Here is a 20321-nt window from a genome sequence, read left to right on the forward strand (position 1 = left end):
TAGGGAGGGACCCAGACATTAGTGCTTTTAGACTCCTCCCACCAAGTCTATATACAGACAGTTGAGAATGATGAACTGGTCTAATCCTACTCATTCATAATTTGACATCCAAAATATCATTGACACGTTTTAGTAGAATTAGCAAAGGCCAAGTAATATTATACATAGACATACTGACAGACACACTCAGAGTCACATGCATAGACACATAAACATACACAGACACACAGACACATACATGCAAAGATGCACAGCCATACAGACACGCAAAATCAGCCCTCTGCTCCTGACTCTTCCTTCCCTCCAGCCCTATTGCAGCCAGTGTCTCTAAATATTGCTTAAATAATCAGGGCAGCAGGGGGGAGCTGCACTGTGTGGGGCACTGCCTCATGCCTATTTTCATGTAGTTGGGTAATAGAAAGAATTCATCTGAAAGAATTAGGAAACACCATTTGAGGTGACAGCTCGTAAAACTGCTTCAAAGTCCTTGCAGAGACAGAAAAAGCACCATCCGAGGCAGGGTATACAAACCTCAGAGTCATTGGTAGCTACACCAATAACTAGACATGACACCAAAGAATTAGCCTAGTAACCTTGCAAGTCATGCCGCCTCCTCCAAGTCCTCTTGACGTTATATTTAGACACACAGGAGTGTTAAAGGAACTGGCATCTAGGATTTTGTGGCTGGGAAGTTTGGAAGTGTTTTCCTGGAGTGGCAAAGGGGTGTGGCTTTCCAAGTTTGTGCAGGGGCTTGAGTCATGGCATGGAGCTAAGGGAGCATTTCCAGGCTTGGAAGACACGTCAGGCAGGGTGAGAGGGAGGAGGAAGATTGAGAGGTCATGTTGCAGCTTAGGGAATGTGGGTGTCAAGGAGACCTTAAAGACCAAGTGGGTACAGAGAGTGAGGGAGAAAGGAGATGAGGGGATGTCCACTGACTTCAGCTGGAAACATTTAAGGGGCAGCCAGGCTCTCTCTGGGGTCTTAGGGGAAGGAAGGACTACTGAAAGATCATCAGGAGACAGGTGGGTCTAAATGGAGCCACCAGACTCAGTCCAGCTGTAATTTAAAGACCATCTGCGGGGAGTCTAGGCTCTAGGACCACCCAAGTGTGCAAGGACAGGAAAAAGAGGACTAATTCAAAGCCAGTGGGCAGGAACATCACCCTACTTTCCCCAGTGACTGAGGGAACGTGGGCACGTGGGGGTGGGCAATGATGTCTAATGGTCAGAGGATGGAGAAGGCAGAGGGCCCAGCATCTAAGCTGAGTGATCTATGAAGGACTTTGAACACTTAAGAAATTTAAAACCATTTCAACAATTCTGACTCTACAGCCAAACAATGGCCTACGACAGGCCACACACGTCATCAAAGACGTGGTGGCTCTGTTCTCTAAGGGAGACAGTCTCACACAGCAGCCTACTTACCTACCTGCAAAGCAATCTGTGTCCTCAGTCACCAGGGCCAACACGAACATCACCGCTTCAAAGGTTCCCTCCCTTCTGTGCCTCTGGAAGGATGGCAGTGGTGGATCCTGGTTACCGATGTGTGGTGCAGAGGGTTTCTATCTGCTGTACTGGTGTGTGGCGCAGAGGGTATCTCATCCGCTGTACTGGTGTGTGGTGCAGAGGGTATCTCATCTGCTGTTACTTGTATGAATATAAGGGAACTAAAATATCAACTCTCAACCCCCTCCCTTACACCTGAAGTGTGCACCGTCTCTTCTCTCTGCTTGATGAACACTAATTTTGCTTCTCTTGAGTTCTAAGATTCTTTTCTGAGGCAGACAAGGATCTGGCTTCACTGGAGTGGAGTGCTCTAAGGGAAGAACGTCCCAGGCTCTGGCAGTAGTGCTGGGCTGTGACATCATTGCTGCTCATTCCTCTAAAAACAAAGAAGAGAACCATGTCTGAAAAGGGCTGGTCTTTCTAGAATGCCCAGATCACCAATGCAGATGCCACCGGTCTTGAGAGCTTTGTGAAGACCCTGGAGCTGGCGGTTCTAGGTTCGTAGCCTGTCTCCAGTCTTCAGCTGTGGGAATTAGGTAAAAGGCTGCCCAGTCTGAGCCTCAGTTCTCCTAATTGTACCCTGAGGTACTATGTATAGTACGTGGCTTACAGGCAGGAAGAGAAAACGGTTAGTTTCAGTCAAGGACTTAGAATGATGGCTAGTATGACGGGGGAGTTTCATAAACAATGCATATCATTGGCATATAAACATAACTCATACAAAACCTCTGAGGAACACTTAATAAAATACTCTAAAAATATGTTTATTGTAACTAATGAATATAAAAATTTGACAGATGTTCTCAAACATTCTCCAAAGGAAGTAAAACCCTCCCCTGCCCCACTTCACATGAAATACAGAATAACAACTTGGACAGAGAAGCAGACAAATTTGCACACAAGATTTCCACTCAACAATTGATCCTAAAAGGCTCCAACACATTTCTAAGCACAGGTCCATTAAATTAAGAAGCCACAAGCTGTTCGATGCTTTTGTGGTTTAACTTGTTTCCTACCAGCATTCTGATGTCCATTCAAAATACTGAGACCAGAGGAGGTAACACACGATCCTGTGACAGATACTCAGGGCACGTGGCTCTACAAAACTACAAACAGTCATGAGGATACAGACTGTGGAATTAAACATTAACGTGGAAAGGAACCCGAGAAAAATCTATTTATAGTTTAGCCTTTGGCATCTGGCATAACACGTTTCTTCTTCATAGAGATACCACACTGTTCAATTTATTAACTAGAATAAAGTTCTCTGAACACATTTCCCACCTAACACAGATTGTCCACAGCCAATTTCACATGAGGTAGTTGGGCTGTTGAATGACATTCTAGTGAAATTCTCATGACACACGGGAATCGGACATTTCTCGTGCCATGAAGCTGGCTCATCCACTGTCTAGATCATCCTTCTTGTCACTGACTCCACGTACTTGTGGGCACACACAGAGTTCTGTGTGGATGGGATAAGGTGTGCAATGAAGCCATCCATGCTAGGGTTGACGGAACCATCCACCCAGGGTGAGGAGAGGAGGACACTGACCACACTTTAAATGTATGAGACATTTAAAACAAGCCGGATATTATGCCCCCTACAGCTTGGCTGGAAATGCCTTTCACTCTGAGGAGTGACTCAAGGATTTACAATTTACAAGAATCCTGAAACCCTCGCATTTCAGAGTAGGGGCATTTTTTTCCTTTCCATTAAAGGCTATAAATAGACCATGGAGAAGAGAGATCAACGCATGCTTCATCTGTATGCGCGGCATCACCAGTGACTGGCTGATCACACCCTAGATTTCTTGAATGCAGCTGTGCAGTAAGAAATCATGCAAATGGTCTTCAGGCTAGTCTAGACGGGGCTGGACTGGGAGCATTCCCAGGGGAGGGCCAGTGAGCAGTGAAAGGACCCTCAACTAACATTATACCTCTATAACCTTGTTACAGATAAAGCCTTCGGACACCATCAGACAGCTACTAGATAGTTACGTCGTTACTGTGACAGCCCTGAGTAAGCGATGGCAGGTCACACAGAAGCACTCGGAAGAACACATTTCTCAGTACAGCACTTCACCACGTGCACTTCTGGGGTCTGCCGCACACAAGCATGCAGACTGAGCAGTGTCACAAAGCATCTCAGGTCTGGCTCCCTATGGTCAAACACATGAGATCGCTGAGCTGAACGATGGCTCAACACAGATTGTGGTTACATCTAGAAACCTTCAACTTTACAAATGTTTGGTAGTGAAATCAGGGTGAAGAGTCGAACTGTTGCAAAGCTGGGACTAAATCAGAAGCAGTGGTTTGAACTGATGGTTCAGAAACACAACATGACAGGACCTGGTGGTCTAATAGGAAATTCACAAAAAACCTGCTCTCCAGAAAGTCTCCAAAATGCCTTCTATCCTGTATTGCTCAAAACCCTCTCATGTCTCTGTTGCTTTGTCTGAAATCTCTCCTTATATATGACCTTTAAAATTGGACTAGTTTTCTTTAGAAAAAATTCTTCAGCTCTTCTCACTTCCAAATTTAACATTGTGCACCGAATTTCCCAACCCTACCATACATTTCTCTTACCTAAAACACTGCTCGGCAGGTAGAGAGATGAACACACTAACTGTACAAGGAATAATCAAAGGCAGAGGTGTGCATGCTCCCTGTGGCACCCAGCACTCCCACTGTGACATTCCCCTACCTTACAGCTACAAATGTGCACACAGCTCTCCCCGGAGCTCTGGCAGTTTGGGTAGCAGGTCCTGGACCAGGCTGCGGCTACTGCTGCTACAGGGTAAACAAGAGCTAGGGGTGGAATCACTGAGGCAAGCTGATGGGGGGAAGGTGCAGCTCAATGCTAGCAATGATCAGTAGCAGAGAAGAAAAAGCCCCAAGGTTGAAAGAGGAGGTACAGATGATGTCCCCCATTATGCAAGTGACATGAAGTGATGCTTTCACCCTCAGCATGGCTTGGACATAGTAACGAGCCACTACATACTCAAAGCACCCTTCATGTTTCAGCCCGTGTCAGGAGCTGCCATGGGAATCACCTCTGCCTCCGTTACAAGCTGGTTTCCACCCTCAATGGGGTCACACCTCCAAGTTAGTTTTCTTTCAGATTTTGGTTATAATCAGATTTGTTTTTAAAAAAAAACAAAAGCCTTTCGCAGTTGATGCCAGGCAGTGTGGAGCTGAGCTTCATGGGGTGGGGGAAGAGCAGACTGACGGAATGCATGGTGGTGGGCAGTACTCCATAAGGACGGGGTCAGCTAAGGGGTCAGCCAGCGCTACTTAGTCAAGCCTGCTACTGTCTAGGGAGACGCATTTCCCTAGTCTCCAGCTCCTCTCTTAAACTTACGCTAGAAAATAACCCAAAACCTGTTGTTAGCAATGAAGACAAGGTGAGCATTCTGTCAGCAAACACACCAGTCCTTCACCTGTTAGGGTGAGGGTGGCTTAGGGATGCCAGAGCTCTTGGAAGGCCCCTGGCAGCACTTTCAGGATCTTTTCTTATTAACCCTTTTTTAGCAAGTAACTGAAAATCAGAAGAAACAAAGCCTGGCTTTAACTAAAATGAGAAACAGGCAACTAGCAATCCAGGAAGAAGGAACTACAAACAGACTGCCCTGCATGGCAGCTGTGCACTTGGAGCCTCACTGCAGACCAAGGTGTTCTCAGAGTGCCCCAGCCCTGGGTTCTAGAGACCACAGAGGCATCCAGAGCTCCTTAGCGCAGCCATGCTTAGCATCAATTTCCTGTTAGCACGGCACGGACGGCACACCCACTCTCAGAAACAGCAGATTAGCTGCCTTTTCTTTTTCTGGTCTTAAGAGGCTATGCCACGGGCAGGAGGTTTAAACTAGCTCCTCCCTCAGATCTCCACTAGCCAGGGAAGAGGATCCATAGGAAGCTCTCGTGGGAGCAAAACAGCACATTGTTAGTAATTGCAGCCCCTTTCTCCTGCTCCTGTTTACTTGCTACAACTTCTCGTGTAAGCAAAACGCTTGCTTCACATAAACTTTTTTTCTTAAAAATATTTTTAAGAGGCAAGGTCTCTTGCTATGTTGCCCAGGTAAACCTCCAAACTCTGGGATCAAATGATATTTCCACCTCATACTCCTGAGTAGCCTGGATTTTATGCACCACTGTGGCCTGCTCTACTGCTTCAATAACTTGAGGAAATGCCCACTTGCTTAAAGATGACAAAAAAACAAAGCCAGTACCTTTCCCTGCACAAAACTCTCTGCAGAGCCCTAGTGTGTGCAGCAGGCACAACCACTCCTTTCACCTGTACCTGGCAAAGGGGTCACTTTCTTTGGGGGACTGCTTATGCTGGAATGACCTTCCTTGTTACAGAGGAGCATTTCCTGGAGAGGGCACACATGGCTTCTCCCCTATGCATACTCTAGGCAGCTTGGCTCATTGCTGGGAGACAAGGGTACCTTGTCACTCTACAGAAATGCGACAAGCATTGTTCCACAAGCTGCTGGTCTACTCACTCTACACTTAATTATTTCACTTGAATGATACCCCCTTCCTCTTGGGGGTTAGAGGATGTATCATTTGGTTTTTGCAGGAGAATGGAAATTCTGAAAAACTGGAATTCAACTGGTAGCTCAACCAGCTGAGTATCACCTGGGAAGGTCATCAAACAGCAAATTTCCTATTTCACCTCCAGATGTGGGTTCTTCAGGTAAGTTCTAGAACTCTGTTCTTTGAAACAGTACATTGAGTGACTTCAATACATGAGTAATCTAGTTCACATTTGAAAGCTACCTGGCTCTTTTGCTGAAGAGAGTTCATGAAGCTAGGCAAAAAATAAATAAATAAAAATAAACAGAAACAAGATACTCCATGAAAGTGAGCAGAGCTTCCTATTACAGACTTTACCACTGAAGTAGGATAGGAATCCTCTCTATGCTGTGTTGTCCCATTCAAACAACACACAGGAATGTATGTCCTGGATGAGAGTGGCGGCATGTGCTACCCAGATGACTCACCCTGCCTTTCTATTCTGGTCTCAAGCATCTCCTTGAGCCGGTCTCACCTGACAGCAGGCATGGCAGTTCTTGTTAGTGTTTTCCCACAAATGTAGAAATGCCTTCACTACACAGCCCTTTTCATCAGCAGAGTCACAGAGAAGGGGCCTGCTTGGGACAGTCTAGGAATAACAAACTGTTACATGGCAAGTGCTTCAACAAAGCGGCCTTTACTCCCTCCAATGCTCAGTCGACTCCTAAGCTATTTTAAACACTGGCTTTGTGTTAGAGTCCTGCATCTGCTTGGGTTTGGGTGGCCGCTAAAGCTGATAACTGAAAGAGAACCACACAAAGTCTGGTCCCAACAAGTCCGTTTGTCGATTTTGCTTACTGCTTGCTATTCAAGTCTACGGTAGCTATGATTTGGTTCCAGTAGGCCTGTTGAACTGAAATATTTAGCACCTTGATTTTTTAAACACACCAAACACAAACGCATTAAAACAATCCTATGAAAGCACAAGGTTTCGCTTCCTCCTGTCCCTCCCCAAGGAAAGGAGTTGGAGGGTATCGGAGCTGTTGCTGGAAATTAACTAGGGCGGCACAACACTTTAGCAAACTTTATTCCCTGAAGTTAGGAGGCGCTGCCCTGTAGCTGTCACACCACCTCATCAGACTCCAGCCCGTGGATCTCGTATAAAGTGTCCAGTATGGCCAGCTGCTTTTCCATAGCAGGGAGGTAAAGGCTGAGGTCCCTCTGCATCCCGGTACTGAAAGCTTCTTTCTGGTGGTCGCCTTCTTTTATGGTTAGCGCTGCCACAAAATCTTCATAGGATGGTGCTGCCCTCAGTGCTAACTGCAAAAGAATTACCTGTGAGGATCTGCAACACAACTGTCGCTTGTATACTCTTAGACACACACACACACACACACACACACACACACACACACGGGGAGGGGGAAAGGAGTGGGGAGCTGAGGAAAGCAAGGGTAAACAAATATGAATGTCCTTCTAATTCACAGATTGCCTAAAATCATGTTCTAAGCACCAAATCAAACCACTTCAAGGCTAGAAAAGGCAGGGGTCTACTTGGGACAGTTAGTGACGACTGACACCATGAATCCTCACAGTCAGTATGCACATCTGTCTGCGGATATTGCATGCACCTGCCTGGCCTCCCAGGGTTTGCATCTCACTCACATTCCATTTGTCTTATCGCCTGTTATTTCCCAATATGGACATTTCCTATAACTTTTTCTATTTTTTTCTAATAAAGAAGGAAACTTGTAATATTAACAATGATTGTTACCCTGACAGGCCTAGGAGACAAACTTCTAGGCCTGTGTGTGAGAGCGTTTCTCCACTGATTGACCGAGGTAGGAAGAACCACACTATAAATATGGGTGGCATCATTATGTGTGTTGGAGTCTCAGAAGAAAAAGAAGAAACGAGCCAAACAGCAACATTCATCTCTCTTACTTCCAGACTGGATGCGATGTGACCAAGTGTCTCATGCTTCAGGGTACAGAACTACACTCAAAATATAAACCAAAATAAACTCTATTTCTTCAACTGCTTTTGCTGGATACTTTGTTGCAGCAATGCTAAAAGTAACTAATACAAAAGAACTAATACCAGGAGTGGGCTTGTTACTTGATGAAACTGACCTCCGTTTCTTGTACCTTTGGAACTAACTGGTTTGAGGAAACAATGCAGAAGAGTGGGATTTCAGACTAGAAAAGCCTTAGGATGTTATAAGCAGAGCTTGGTAGACTGTTCCAGTGTTTGTAAGATTAAGAAGCCAACAGAACTGTGGGCAGTGGAGGTGCAGGTGATGCAGTTTCAGAGGGAAACAAGAACTCGACTGGGAACTGGACTAGAGGCCAGTCACATTATATTCTGGCAAATTGATTATCTGGCTGCATTCTGCCTGTACTGAGACTCTGAGTGGGGCTGAACTCAAAGATGATGGTCTAATCTCTTAAGCAGAGGAAATCTCAGGATAGTTTGATGGTTTAAAAGAAAATGGCCTCCAAAGGGAGTGGTACTATTAGGAGGTGTGGGTTTGTTAAAATAGGTGTGGTCTTGTTGGAGGAAATGTGTTGTGGGGATGAGCTTGGAGGTCTCCTTTGCTCAAGCTTTATTCAATGAGACCCTCAGTTTACTTCCTGTTGCCTCTGGATTGAGAAGAAGAATTCCCCAGCACCATGTCTGCCTGCACACCACCATGCTCTCTGCCATGATGATGATGGACTAAACCTCTGAAACTCTAGGATGCCACCCCAGTTACATGCTTTCCTTTATAAGAGTACTTATGGCGTCTCTTCACAGCACTAGAAACCCCAAGACAGAAGCTGGTACTGAGGTCTGAGTATGCTGAGATAGGCTTTGCCATGCTTTTGTTTGGAGGATTTTAGACTTTGCAAGTTTGGGTTAGGAAAGCAGTGGAACGCTTTTAAGAACTGCTTAACAGGCCATACCAGTCGGAGCACGGTAGACAATAGTGCAGGGAGTGCTGTGAACTGTTGGGGGCTGGCTTGAGACTTCAGAGAAGAATTTTAGCACGTTGCCTAGAGATCATGTTTGTGATATTTTAGTGAAGAAAGTGGCTGCTTTATGCCCTTGTCTAAAGAGTCTGCCTGAGGCTAAAGTGAAGAAATTTGGATAAATTCCACTGTCAGAAGAAATCTCAAAACAGTCCGGTATTGACTCTGCTGTGTCGTAGTTATTACTGGTCACTCTTTAACAGATTTATAAATTAAAAGGAGTAAGAAAACGCAAAATTTGAGAAGGAAAGGAGCACCAGTATGTGGAATGGAGTTAAGTTCTGTGATCAAGGAGCTAAACAGATTTAGAAATGGAGTGAAGGGAGTAGTGACCTCAGGGCAAGATTCCATCCAGCTAAATTTCCAACTTGTAAAAAAGAATTAAAGAAAAGTTTAGAAGCTGGCAGTGGTGGTGCACACCTACAATCCCAACACTCTGGAGGCAGAGGCAAGTGGATCTCTCTGAGTTCAAGGCCAGGCTGGTCTACAAAGCAAGTTACAAGTTAGCCAGAGCTGCAGAGAAATCTTGTCTTGAAAAACAAAATGAACAAACAAAAATAAAACAAAAAATGAGAAAATCTTAGATTCAGGTATGGTGTTGCACACCTTTAATCCCAGCACTCCAGAGGCAAAGGATGGTGGATCTATGAATTCAAGGCCAGCCTGGTCCACAGAGCAAGTTCCAGAATAGTCAAGCTTAGGCAGTGAAGAAAATCTTAGAGAACAGAAAGCTAGAGAAGATGTAATCGAACAAGAAAGCCATGTTCCATGCCCAGTAAGCAGCAGAATTTGGCAGCTTCAGCCATGTGGTCTCTGAGACTAAGGAAACCTGCTGAGGTCAGGCATGTGTTAGCACTGGCCCTGAAGGGAGGTAGAGAAGTCACTGCATAAAGCTGTGAAGCTGAAGCCTGGATTACCATGGAGACCCCAGGATGCTGGAGATGCCAGAGCAGTGGGATGCCTGCTAACAGGGAGTAGAACCAGCCCAAGAAAAAGAAGTTGTGTTGCAGTCAACAAAGCTGACAGGACTTGGAGATTGAAGAGTGTTTTGGCATCAGACATGGATGCAGTGTTTGGTGTTTGCCCCAATGGTTTCCAGTGTTGCTTTGGTCAAGTGTTCGTCACTATGCGCCCTTCCCTATATTTTGGAATGGCAATGTGTATCCTGTGCCATTATATGTTGGAAGTATGTGATCTGCTTTTTGATTTTGATTAAGAGATTGCATGAATCTCAGAAGAGACTTTGAATTTTAAACTTTTAAGTAATTTTGAGGTTGTGATATGAGACTATGGGGACTTTGGAAGTTGGACTGAATGCATTTTTGCATTACGATATGGCTACAAGCCATGGAGTGGAATGTGATGGTTTGAAAGAAAATAGTCCTTAAAGGGAGTGGCACTATTAGGAGGTATAGCTTTGTTAGAGTAGGTGTAGCCTTGTTGGAGGAAATTTGTTACACTGTGGGGGTGGGCTTTGTGGTCTCCTTTGCTCAAGCTTCACTCAGTGTGACACTCAGTTCACTTCCTGTTGCCTTTGGATCAAAATACAGAGTTCTCCAGCACTACATCTGCCTGCACATTACCATGCTCCCTGCCATGATGATAATGGACTAAACCTCTGAAACTGTAAGCTGCCACCTCAATCAAGTGTTTTCCTTTATAAGAGTTGTTGAGGTCATGGTGTCTGTTCACAGTAATAAAAACCTAAAGACAGACAGCATCAAGGCTGTAGCATGTTCTGGTCTGATTCTATAGTCAGAGAACAAAAGGGAACAGAAATGTGGTATCTGTCATAGAAAAGAAACTCAAATTTGCAGATAAGGCCAGTACCCAGAAAGCAGCTAGAATTGTACAGATTAACATCATAAAAAAAAAAAAAATCTGAGACAACAGGAAAGGTACCCTGAGGGAAAATCCTACCCAACAAAAGCTCCATCTTGTATAATACAAATTCATGCGGAGGGGGAAGAGGAGAGAGGAGAACATGAGGGATGGGGGGGAAGGATGACACACAGACACCGGGCACTAGGGAAGTTGCCAGGAATCCACAGGATGACCCCAGCTAAGAACCTAAGAAATAGTGGAGAGGGTGCCTGAACTGGCCTTCCCCTGTAATCAGATTGATTACATAGAACCTTCATCAAGCAACTGATGGAAGCAGATGCAGAGATTTACAGTTAGGCACTGGGCCGAGCTCCCAGAATCCAGTCAAAGGGAAGGAGGAGCGATAATATGAGCAAAGAGATCAAGACCATGATGGAGACACCCACAGAAACAGCTGACCTGAGTTAATGGAAGCTTACTGACTCTGGACTGACAGTGGCGAAACCTGCATAGCACCAAATTAGACCTCTGAATGTGGGTGACAATAGTGTGGCTTAGGCAGTCTGTGGGGCCACTGGCAGTGCGACCAGGATTTATCCCTAGGGTATGAGCTGGCTTTTTGAAGCCCATTCTCTATGGAGGGATACCTCGCTCAGCCTAGATTGGGGGGGGGGGGGGGAGGGAAGGGTCTTGGTCCTGCCTCGAAGTGATGTGCCAGACTTTGTTGACTCCCTACGGAAAGATTTATTCTCTCTGAGGATTGAATTGGGGATGGGCTGGGGGGAATGTGGAGGGAGCAGGAAGAGGAGAGGGAATGGGAACTGGGACTGGTTATGTAAAATGAGAAAAGATTGTTTAAAAAAAATTTAAAAAATTAAATTCATTTGAAAGGAGATCCTAAATTGAGAATACCATCAAAGAGGTTCCTTGGTTAACTACTACCACCTAGGGAAGTTTTCCCCGGTCATCCTGGAAGACCCACAGAGGCCCATACAATGGATGCTGGGATGTCAGGCTACATCTTGCTGCTGACAGCAAAACTTGGGAATACTGTCCTTGTGTTAATGGCTTTACAGCCATGCCAGATGCAAGAGTGAGGAAGTCACATAGGCTTGACTGAGATTCCAGAATGCCTGAGGCCAAGCTACACGAGGCAAGGTTGGATTCCTTTCAATAAGGCCCAGGGAGCCCATTGCATAAGGCTGCCAATGGGAAGCCCAAGCTGCAATGGAGAATTCAAGATGATGGAGATGCCAGGATCATGAGACATCCACTGAGGAAAAGCTAGAGACAGGGATTAGAGGTGGCTCAAGAGAAAGGCTCCAGGTGCCACAGTAGCAGAGCTGCAGGGGCAGGGCGGTCAGTCACTAGGGAGTACAGCGAGTCCATCGTGTTCCCTAGACACCACATTTGGAGCTACAGAATTTGGTGTTTTCCCTTCTGGGTTTTGGTCTTACGTTCCCATGTTATGCCCCAACTTCTCTCTTCTAGAATTGGAATGTCTACTCTGTGCCCTATTATGTGTTAGGTTTCCATGACCCAGTGCTTTGGCAAAATGTATAATCACCCCAAACGCTGGCACTTCCGGTTCGAGGGCCACACATGCGCCATCAAGCGCTCAGACAATTTACATGGCCACCCAGGGCTCTCAAGCCCTACATGATGTATGTGCTGCATGGTCACATGATCTACGCATGAGGCAGCTACAGCTATGTAAGCCCCTGTACGCCTGAGCTAGGCAGCCTTTACCAGCTAGACAGGCCCACTCCATTCTCTCTTTCCGTCCCTCTTCTGAAGAGGTAACTACTGCCCTCCCGGCCCGTACCACCTCCTCAGGCCCACGCATGTGTCCTTCTCTCTCTTAATAAACTCTTAAAGTGGGTTTCGTGATTTGTTCTCACTTGTGCCCGGTAATTTCACTATGTATGTTGGAAGGATGTAACTTGAGTTTCAAAAACTTTTTAGTGGCTCAGAGTTAAGGAGATTGCCTGTGTCTCAGAAGAGACTTTTGAGCAGTTTTGGAATTGTTAAAGACAATAAAATGGTAACTTCTGAAGTTGGACTGAATGCATTTTGTGTGATGGGATGGCTAAGCAATGGTAAAAAGGGTAGACTTGTGATGACAACAGTGTCAACATGACAGTATACAGAATCTCTAAGGGGACAATCTTGTGAGCACGTCTGTGGGTAAGCTTGAAGGTGGGGCCATTAAGGCTGGAGAGACTCACTCTCACCGTAAAAGGCACTATTGCATGGACTGGGGCCTCAGTCTAGGTGAAAAGGGAACACAGCAGAACTCACCTCACTGCTTCCTGACTATGGAAGTCATGTGACTAGCTGCTTGAGCTACTGCTGTCATGGCCTCTCTAACAAAACGGCATCCTCAGATTGTGAGCTGAAATTTGCTCTCCTTCCTTAATGCTTCTGTCAGAAATTTTGTTGCAGCGACAAGTAACTAATAGAAAGATAATGTTTGCTTTGGTACTGATATTATAATCATAATTTGTAAGAACCATGAAGTCTCTATCTCTATTCTGTATAAACACTGTAAGTCTCAGGCACTTGGGACCAGGTCTGAAACCTAGGCTCAAGTCTGTGCTGCTTCTCGACCACACCACACTCTTCTCGGTGGGTGACTTCCCAGGTTCGCTCCCCACCTCTCACTGCAGTTTGGCTAGTCCGGCTATTCCCAGCAGGCCAAAGCTCATTTCTGAATTTCACTAGGCTTGGCTCTCCTGAGACAGCAGAGGATCTATAATGGTTCCCCATATATTCTGAAAGCCTTTGAGAGTCCCTTCTACCCACTTGTGAAGCAAGAATGGCTTGTATCATTGAATCTCAGATTTTTCACACTCATTTGAAGACCTGAGCAAAGTGTTTAACTTCCTAGAACCTTACTTTCTTCAGCTATAGAAGGTAGCTGAACTTTCCTTTTCTTATTTTCAAGATTAAGATCATACAAAAATGTTTTACCAAAGCTTGGCACATAGTTAACATTCAGACGACATGTAAGTATAAAGGCAAGAGACAGAAAAAGGAAAATAAGGTAGTTATTCAAAATACAATGTAGAAAATCTTCTAGTACTGAAGGGCAGGCCCTGTAGTTTAAATGATGAAAATCAAAGAAAAGCTGATCATGAAATTTTAGAGCATAAAGAAAAGGAAAGTATACACAATTCTCCTTATCTTGATGGCAAATACAGCTGATACAGACCAGGGTGGGAGCTACCCTGAATTTTCTAGCAGTGATAGTGGAAGCTGGAAACAACAGTTGAGGCTTCAACATCGCTAAGGAAACAACTGTTAGTCTAAGTCTACCCAGTCAGACCAGCGCTCTAGGAAAAAAGACGCAGGGCCAATGCTAAGCTCGCCTTCCAGTCTGGCTGAAGAGGAAACAGGAAGGTCAAGTGACAGCTGGGTATCAGCAAGCTGGCGGCAGAAGCTTGGCTGACTTCCGTTTAGACTTGACGTGTTTGAGGATTAAGGTTCACTACTTGGTTGGCAAATTAGTCAGATTCCAGGGATGGAAAGATGTGTTCTCTGAGCCACTGAGAGCTGCCAGCTGGCACACTTAGAAAATGCAATAAGCCTTTCCAAGTGTGGACGACCTGAGGATGACTATGAGGCTGTAAGGTCAGTGAAGCCCAGACCTGACCCATCTCCAGCAGGTGCTTTGTGATGATATGCTTGAACTCATGTATCGCTTAAATACCAGCAACATCAAACACCAGCAGACGGGCTAGCTCCATCTGTGTCAGAACCCTGACTACAGCAGGGAACGGAAGTTATCTCCGTGTTAGGGGAGTACTAACTTTGTGTCCCTAACACGTAAAACAGCGTTTAGTGCATGACAGGTGCTCTAAACTGTGAGCTGTAGATGCAATGCTTGGTATTTGATAGGCAATTCTTTCAGCAATCTACTTTTAGAAAATAAGAATTTTAGTACAAGAATGTTTGTGAACGGATTCTGTGCTGCTGCTATGAACAAACTCACATATTATGGGATGTATTATGTAGTCACTAAAAATAGGATTTATTCTTAGACTATCATGATATCAAAATGGTCCTAACACGGGCTGGTGCAATAGTGCCTGTTTAGCACATGAGGCTGAGGGCTTGATCCTCAACAACAAACAACAAAAGTCACCACAGAATCTTTTAAGTATGGATAAAGACAACAGAATTATACTGTAGCAAAACGTAAAAAATATAAATTTACATAATTAATTATATACATTCCATAAACATGTGGGCATATACTTATAAGTGGAACTATATATTTAAAGAAATATATAAACTAGGTCAATATTTAAAAGATTAAATCAAAATGTATTTTTAAAAAGTTAGGAAGGTAAAACAAAATGCCAGGAAGAAGAAATGGCCGGTAGTAGTGAACATGCATACAAGTCTCTAGTGTCTCCACTGTGATAACAACTGTTTAAGAAGGGATGACCAGCCCTGCTTGGTGTACCCACACAGTTAATATCTGACACAGATAAAAACAGCAATGGCAAAATGAGCCAAGAGTTGAGAATGAATAGGGCTGACAGAATGGGCAGCAAAGAGAGCTGTTAGCTGGAACTCCTCACTGGACCTAATCTCTCCTTGGTGGTATTGGAAATCACAGCCTACACCCAGCTCTCTCTGCATGGCTGCCCAGCTTCTTATTCCCTCTCAGAAGACAGACTGCGGGGCACAAGTGTCACTGAAGCGCTCACTGGCGAGTCTCGGCTAGTCTGTGGGAGCTGGTGTTCTCTACTGCTGACAGTCCACACTCCAAAGGCCTACAGGCATAAATGAGCTGGCAATTTTTGTCTTCTCTCCAAAACTAAAGCAAACAGAAATAACACACAAACAAAACGCACCTTCCTGATCACGCAAACTTTAGAAGACAGGAATGACTTACCGCAAAAACCCCGCGAACTACCCAGCCATGGTGTTGCCGTAGTGTTTTGCCGTATGCGTTATCTTGAAAAGAATGAGATTTTTGTGAGGTGCGAATGCTAAGACGCTGGTGTGATCTGCACAGTGCACTGTTTAGTGCACACTTACTACTGGGTTAGAATCTAATTCCAAGGCTTTGACCCCAGAGCTACAAAGGCGCACACTCAGACTGCCACTTTCCCTTCCTCCCCCTCTTCTTTTCTGCATTAAGAAAACCAGGCGTTTCCACCTGAACTTCAGTTTATTACCATAGTGGGAAAATGCTCATATAGAACGCAATAAGTAGAGAGAAAAGGTACAGAAAATTATGACTGAATACAATTGGAGTGTAATTAACTTAAAACACAGTTCTTTGAAATGCAGCCTAACCCTGGCCCAGGCTTATGTACCTTCTCTAATCACAGTCTCTCCCGTAGTGAAATAATCTTTAAGTTCTTGACCTAATGTTTGCTTCTGAGATAGCAAACATATGTCTTAATACCCTATAGCCTTGAATATACAATATAAAAGCTCAAAATCTCCAAAATGTTATGGAAAAACCATGTGTACTGTCTGTACCTACAGTTCCAGCCACTCTGCAGGCTAAGGCAGGAGAGTCATTCAAGGCAAAACCTTTGAGGTCAGTCTAAGCAATAGAGAAAGACTATCTCAAAACAAAACAAAGCAAAACAAAATGTCTGAACAGGATGGCCTGAAGTTAGTCTTAAAGCAAGTGTAGAAAGCTGTTAATAAAGTTATTCACATGCTATATGCTAAAGATAACTAACTGCCTATTATTCTGGTCTCAAGATATTTTAAAGTGCGATTTTAAAACTGGTATATAATAATTTTAATTTAAAAAATTCTAAGAGCAAAGGATGGTATTTTATGCAAGGGATACATTTTCTGAAATATTGGGTAACTTAATATATAGAAAATTCACCTGAGGCAGAGGCAGGTGAATCTCTGTGAGTTTGAGGTCAGTCTGGTCTACAGAGCTAGTTCCAGGACAGCTAGGGCTGTTACACACAGAAACACTGTCTCAAAAAACCAAAAAAAAAAAAAAAAAATTCAAAACGGATTTTCCATCATTTCCACAAGACAGATATATCCTTAGAAGACAATCTGAAGCCCCCCACGCACCTGTCTTCCTACGTTTCATGCGTGTCTACATTGTCTCCAGGCGCACGTGGCATCCTGGGGTTACTTGCACAGCGCACTACAGGGGCTCGACCTTCATCTCCATGTTTTCCCGAGCACATCTAAGTTTCTACCCCAAACCTATCTACTTTCCAGTGCTATCAGGGTTAGTGCGGGTAATGTTCCACTCGGCGAAGGCTTAGGTGACATTGGGACAGGCTGTACAGTCATGCTTGGCTCTGGCCAGGGCAGATGCACAGAAAACAGACCCTAGAACTACGAGCATGAATTCCTATGTGGGGAAAGCAGTACAGGGCACAGGACACTGTGCTCAGCTGCTAAGTACAGCCCTGCCACGTGGCTGCAGCTTAGAAGGGCTATAGTCTACCACAGCTTTAAAATTATGGAATTTTAGCCAACTTCTAGTCCAATATTTTGGATAAGGCTTTATTAAAAACTTCAGTGTGCATTAGCATTTCCATTTTGCATAATCGGAATTTGTACAAATGTATTTCTATAAAAGAATGCTTCAATATATGTTGTAACATACTTTATACATAAGACTCAGATTATAAATACAACAGAGTCCCTTGGCTATCTAGAGTTTGGAACAGGATGAGATGTCAGCATTAGTGTGGTAGCTCATGCAGAAGGAAAAAAATTAAATGCAAATATGGAGAAATTCTTAGATATAGTTGAAAGGAGAGTCCAAGATTAAATTTATTTTTTTCCCCCTTAGGTACATAGTATGAGCAGGTTAAAGGCACATATCCTCCATGGAAGCCTGACACTTAGCTGACTCCGGGATGGCATTTTGGAAGTTTAGATGGTACCTGGGGCTTTGGTGATGACGTCATGGGAAGAGCACTACTGACTCACACAGTACAGAGAGAGTACAGCACAGGCAGGCAGTGCCAGACATAGCTCTGAGGAAAACCAGTACGACAGTCATATGTCTAACCCTCTCAGCTATCTAAGGAGCTACTTGGACCAGTAATTACTGGGGGAAGGTAGTAAGACTCCTTGCTTTCCTGTGACCCTAATCCAGCCAGTGTATTAAAAACCATTATGAAAATCTGCTCTAAGCCAGGCAGTGGTGGTGCGCAACTTTAATTCTAGCACTCGGGAGGCAGATCTGTGATTTCGAGGCCAGCCTGGTCTACAAAGAGTTCTAGGACAGCCAGGAGTGTTACACTGTATTACCCTGTCTCACAACCCCCCTCCCCCAAAAGCTCTGAATATCTATAGTGAAAGCTGTTTCACTTAACAGGAGTTCAGAGTTGATCTACTACATTCCACACACTGGAAAGCAGTAGGTTTTCAGATGAGTTAATCTTAGTCAATCCTCTGTCCTTAGAACTTACTGGAACAAGAAGGAGCTGGACTTTTAGCACACCATTATCCTATAAATACGTTTATATGACAAACTGTACTATAGTGCCAAAGGAGCAGACACTAACCCAGCCTCGGTACAGCAGCCAGGGTTTCCAGGGACCCTGAAGGCTGGAGAAGGCACAGAGAAGGGAAGATGAGGCTACAGATGAGGACTCATGGAACTGGGCCAGGCTGTGCAATCAGGAGCAGTTCACTGGGACAGGAAAGAGGCTGGGATCAAACAGCAAAGATCTTTATTCACTACGTCATGGATTCTGAGTTACCTAGGGCTCAGTGGCAGTTCTGAAAACATGAACATATTCCCTCCCTGGTTGTACAGTATCTAATGGAGAAGAGAAAGAATATGGCAACATGGTGTGTACCCTGACATGTAAAAACTCAGATACACAGTTTTTAAATGTGGGGGCTAAAAAAACTGATAGATTTAACTAATACACAACATTCTAGAGAAACTCTGCTTTTTATAGAAAATGTCCCTATACAGAGTATTATTTTTATATAGAAACAAACCCATCCTCATCTTAATTACAACTGTGGGGGGAACTGACAGGATGAGACTCACTTTCTTACACTATACAGCAAACAGTGCTGTTCTGGACTCAAGCCTCATCTACAAAACCCCTGGCTGGGAAAACTGCTCTGGAGTCAGTGTTCTGCCAACCTCTGGGGGCTCACATTTCCTGCATTGTGCCATCTAAGTCAACCATTCCAAACCCTCTGGAAACCCTTCTCCATGCCCTTCTAAAGGGCAGGAAGTAGAGAAGATCTACAAACATGGGCATCAGCCTAAGGACAGGGAACATGTGTACCACACGCCACCTGTGTTTCCCACACGGCCTGATCAGAGGAAGTGGCTGCCCCTTATGCCTGCACCCTGACCTTGATGGTGAGTGTTCCCACCTGCTATGATGGAGAAGAGAGAAGACACAACTTGGGCTGGGTCCTAACAAAAGGCTAGGAAGACTAAGATAAAATTCAAAATATTTAGACAAACTAAAAAAATGCATAAAAAAGTCAAAAGTTCTTAGCTGACTACTAGGGCTGCAAGTAACTGTCATGTGAAGCTGTGCTGAAATAAGATGAAGTCTAACCTGATCGAGTTTGGCTACACAGAGAAGGCTAAGTAATGAGAAGCATTCATCTTCACTGGAATTCTCATTATCATGAGGCATGCTCTGTAATCTGGCAGGATTTTTTGGCCTCTAAAAGACATAAATGAACCTGGCATGGTGGTATACACCACTAATCCCAGCACTTAAGAGGTAGAGACAGGTGGATCTCTCTGAGTTTGAGGCCAATCTGGTCTACACACTGAGCTCCAGGATAGCTAGGACTACATAGAGAGACCCTATATCAAGAACCCAAAACTAAACTAAGAAAGAACTCCACGAAATCTTGTGAGGCTCTAGTGAGGAAAATCATACGAGGAAGCATCAATTCAGTAACCAAGGGCAGATACTGAGTAAGCCCCCAGACACGCCCCATGTTAAGTTGGGACACTGTCATGAGCAAACTTGTCATAAGGCAACTCTGCCAGTTTAAGGCCTGCTGTGAATTCCTGCCTCTTCATGCTTTCAGAATAATTAGTCAGGTTTTGATTCAATATTAAATATTTGCCCTGCATTCTCACTTAGTTCTGCTTGTCTAGGGTGGCCTTTCACATTAAATACATGACCTAGCATCCTCTGGGTGTTGGGAATTATTCCTTAGCTTAGTATAAGAGCACTTTCCCAGCATGTATGAGGCCCTGGTTTGGACCCCTAGTACTGCCAGAAAACAAAGCAAACCAAAACCAAACAGTTACTATTATGGCTATAGCTGGGTACTATTTAGTAGCTAAATTTAAATAAAGTTTTAGAATTTAAAGAAGCAAGCTAATTTGCTTACATGCAGCATATAAATTGTACAGTGTTTAAATGTTTTATGATATATCTGTAGGAGTCTGTATATAAAACAATGTATGTGACGGTTAGGGGACAACTTGTGGGGGTTCTACCATGTGGGT

The 20321-nt window shown here is 44.4% G+C and overlaps 1 protein-coding gene across 2 annotated transcripts in view; it reads right to left on the reverse strand.

Moving 5' to 3' along the window:
* Positions 1–2248: 2248 nt before the first annotated feature.
* Plekha8 (pleckstrin homology domain containing A8) overlaps positions 2249–20321 on the reverse strand; it is a 60278-nt gene continuing 42205 nt past the window's right edge. Inside the window, exons 13-14 of one of the 2 annotated variants that reach the window (XM_038320110.1) lie at positions 15765–15826; positions 2249–7343 (exon numbers count right to left, since the gene is read on the reverse strand). In XM_038320110.1, the coding sequence (XP_038176038.1) occupies positions 7146–7343; positions 15765–15826 (260 nt within the window). In that variant the 3' untranslated portion in view covers positions 2249–7145. The remainder of the gene's footprint in view (positions 7344–15764; positions 15827–20321) is intronic. The other variant, XM_038320111.2, reaches the window with a different exon arrangement.

The sequence above is a fragment of the Arvicola amphibius genome, chromosome 2 (genome assembly GCF_903992535.2).
Source record: "Arvicola amphibius chromosome 2, mArvAmp1.2, whole genome shotgun sequence".
Classification (NCBI taxonomy): domain Eukaryota; kingdom Metazoa; phylum Chordata; class Mammalia; order Rodentia; family Cricetidae; genus Arvicola; species Arvicola amphibius.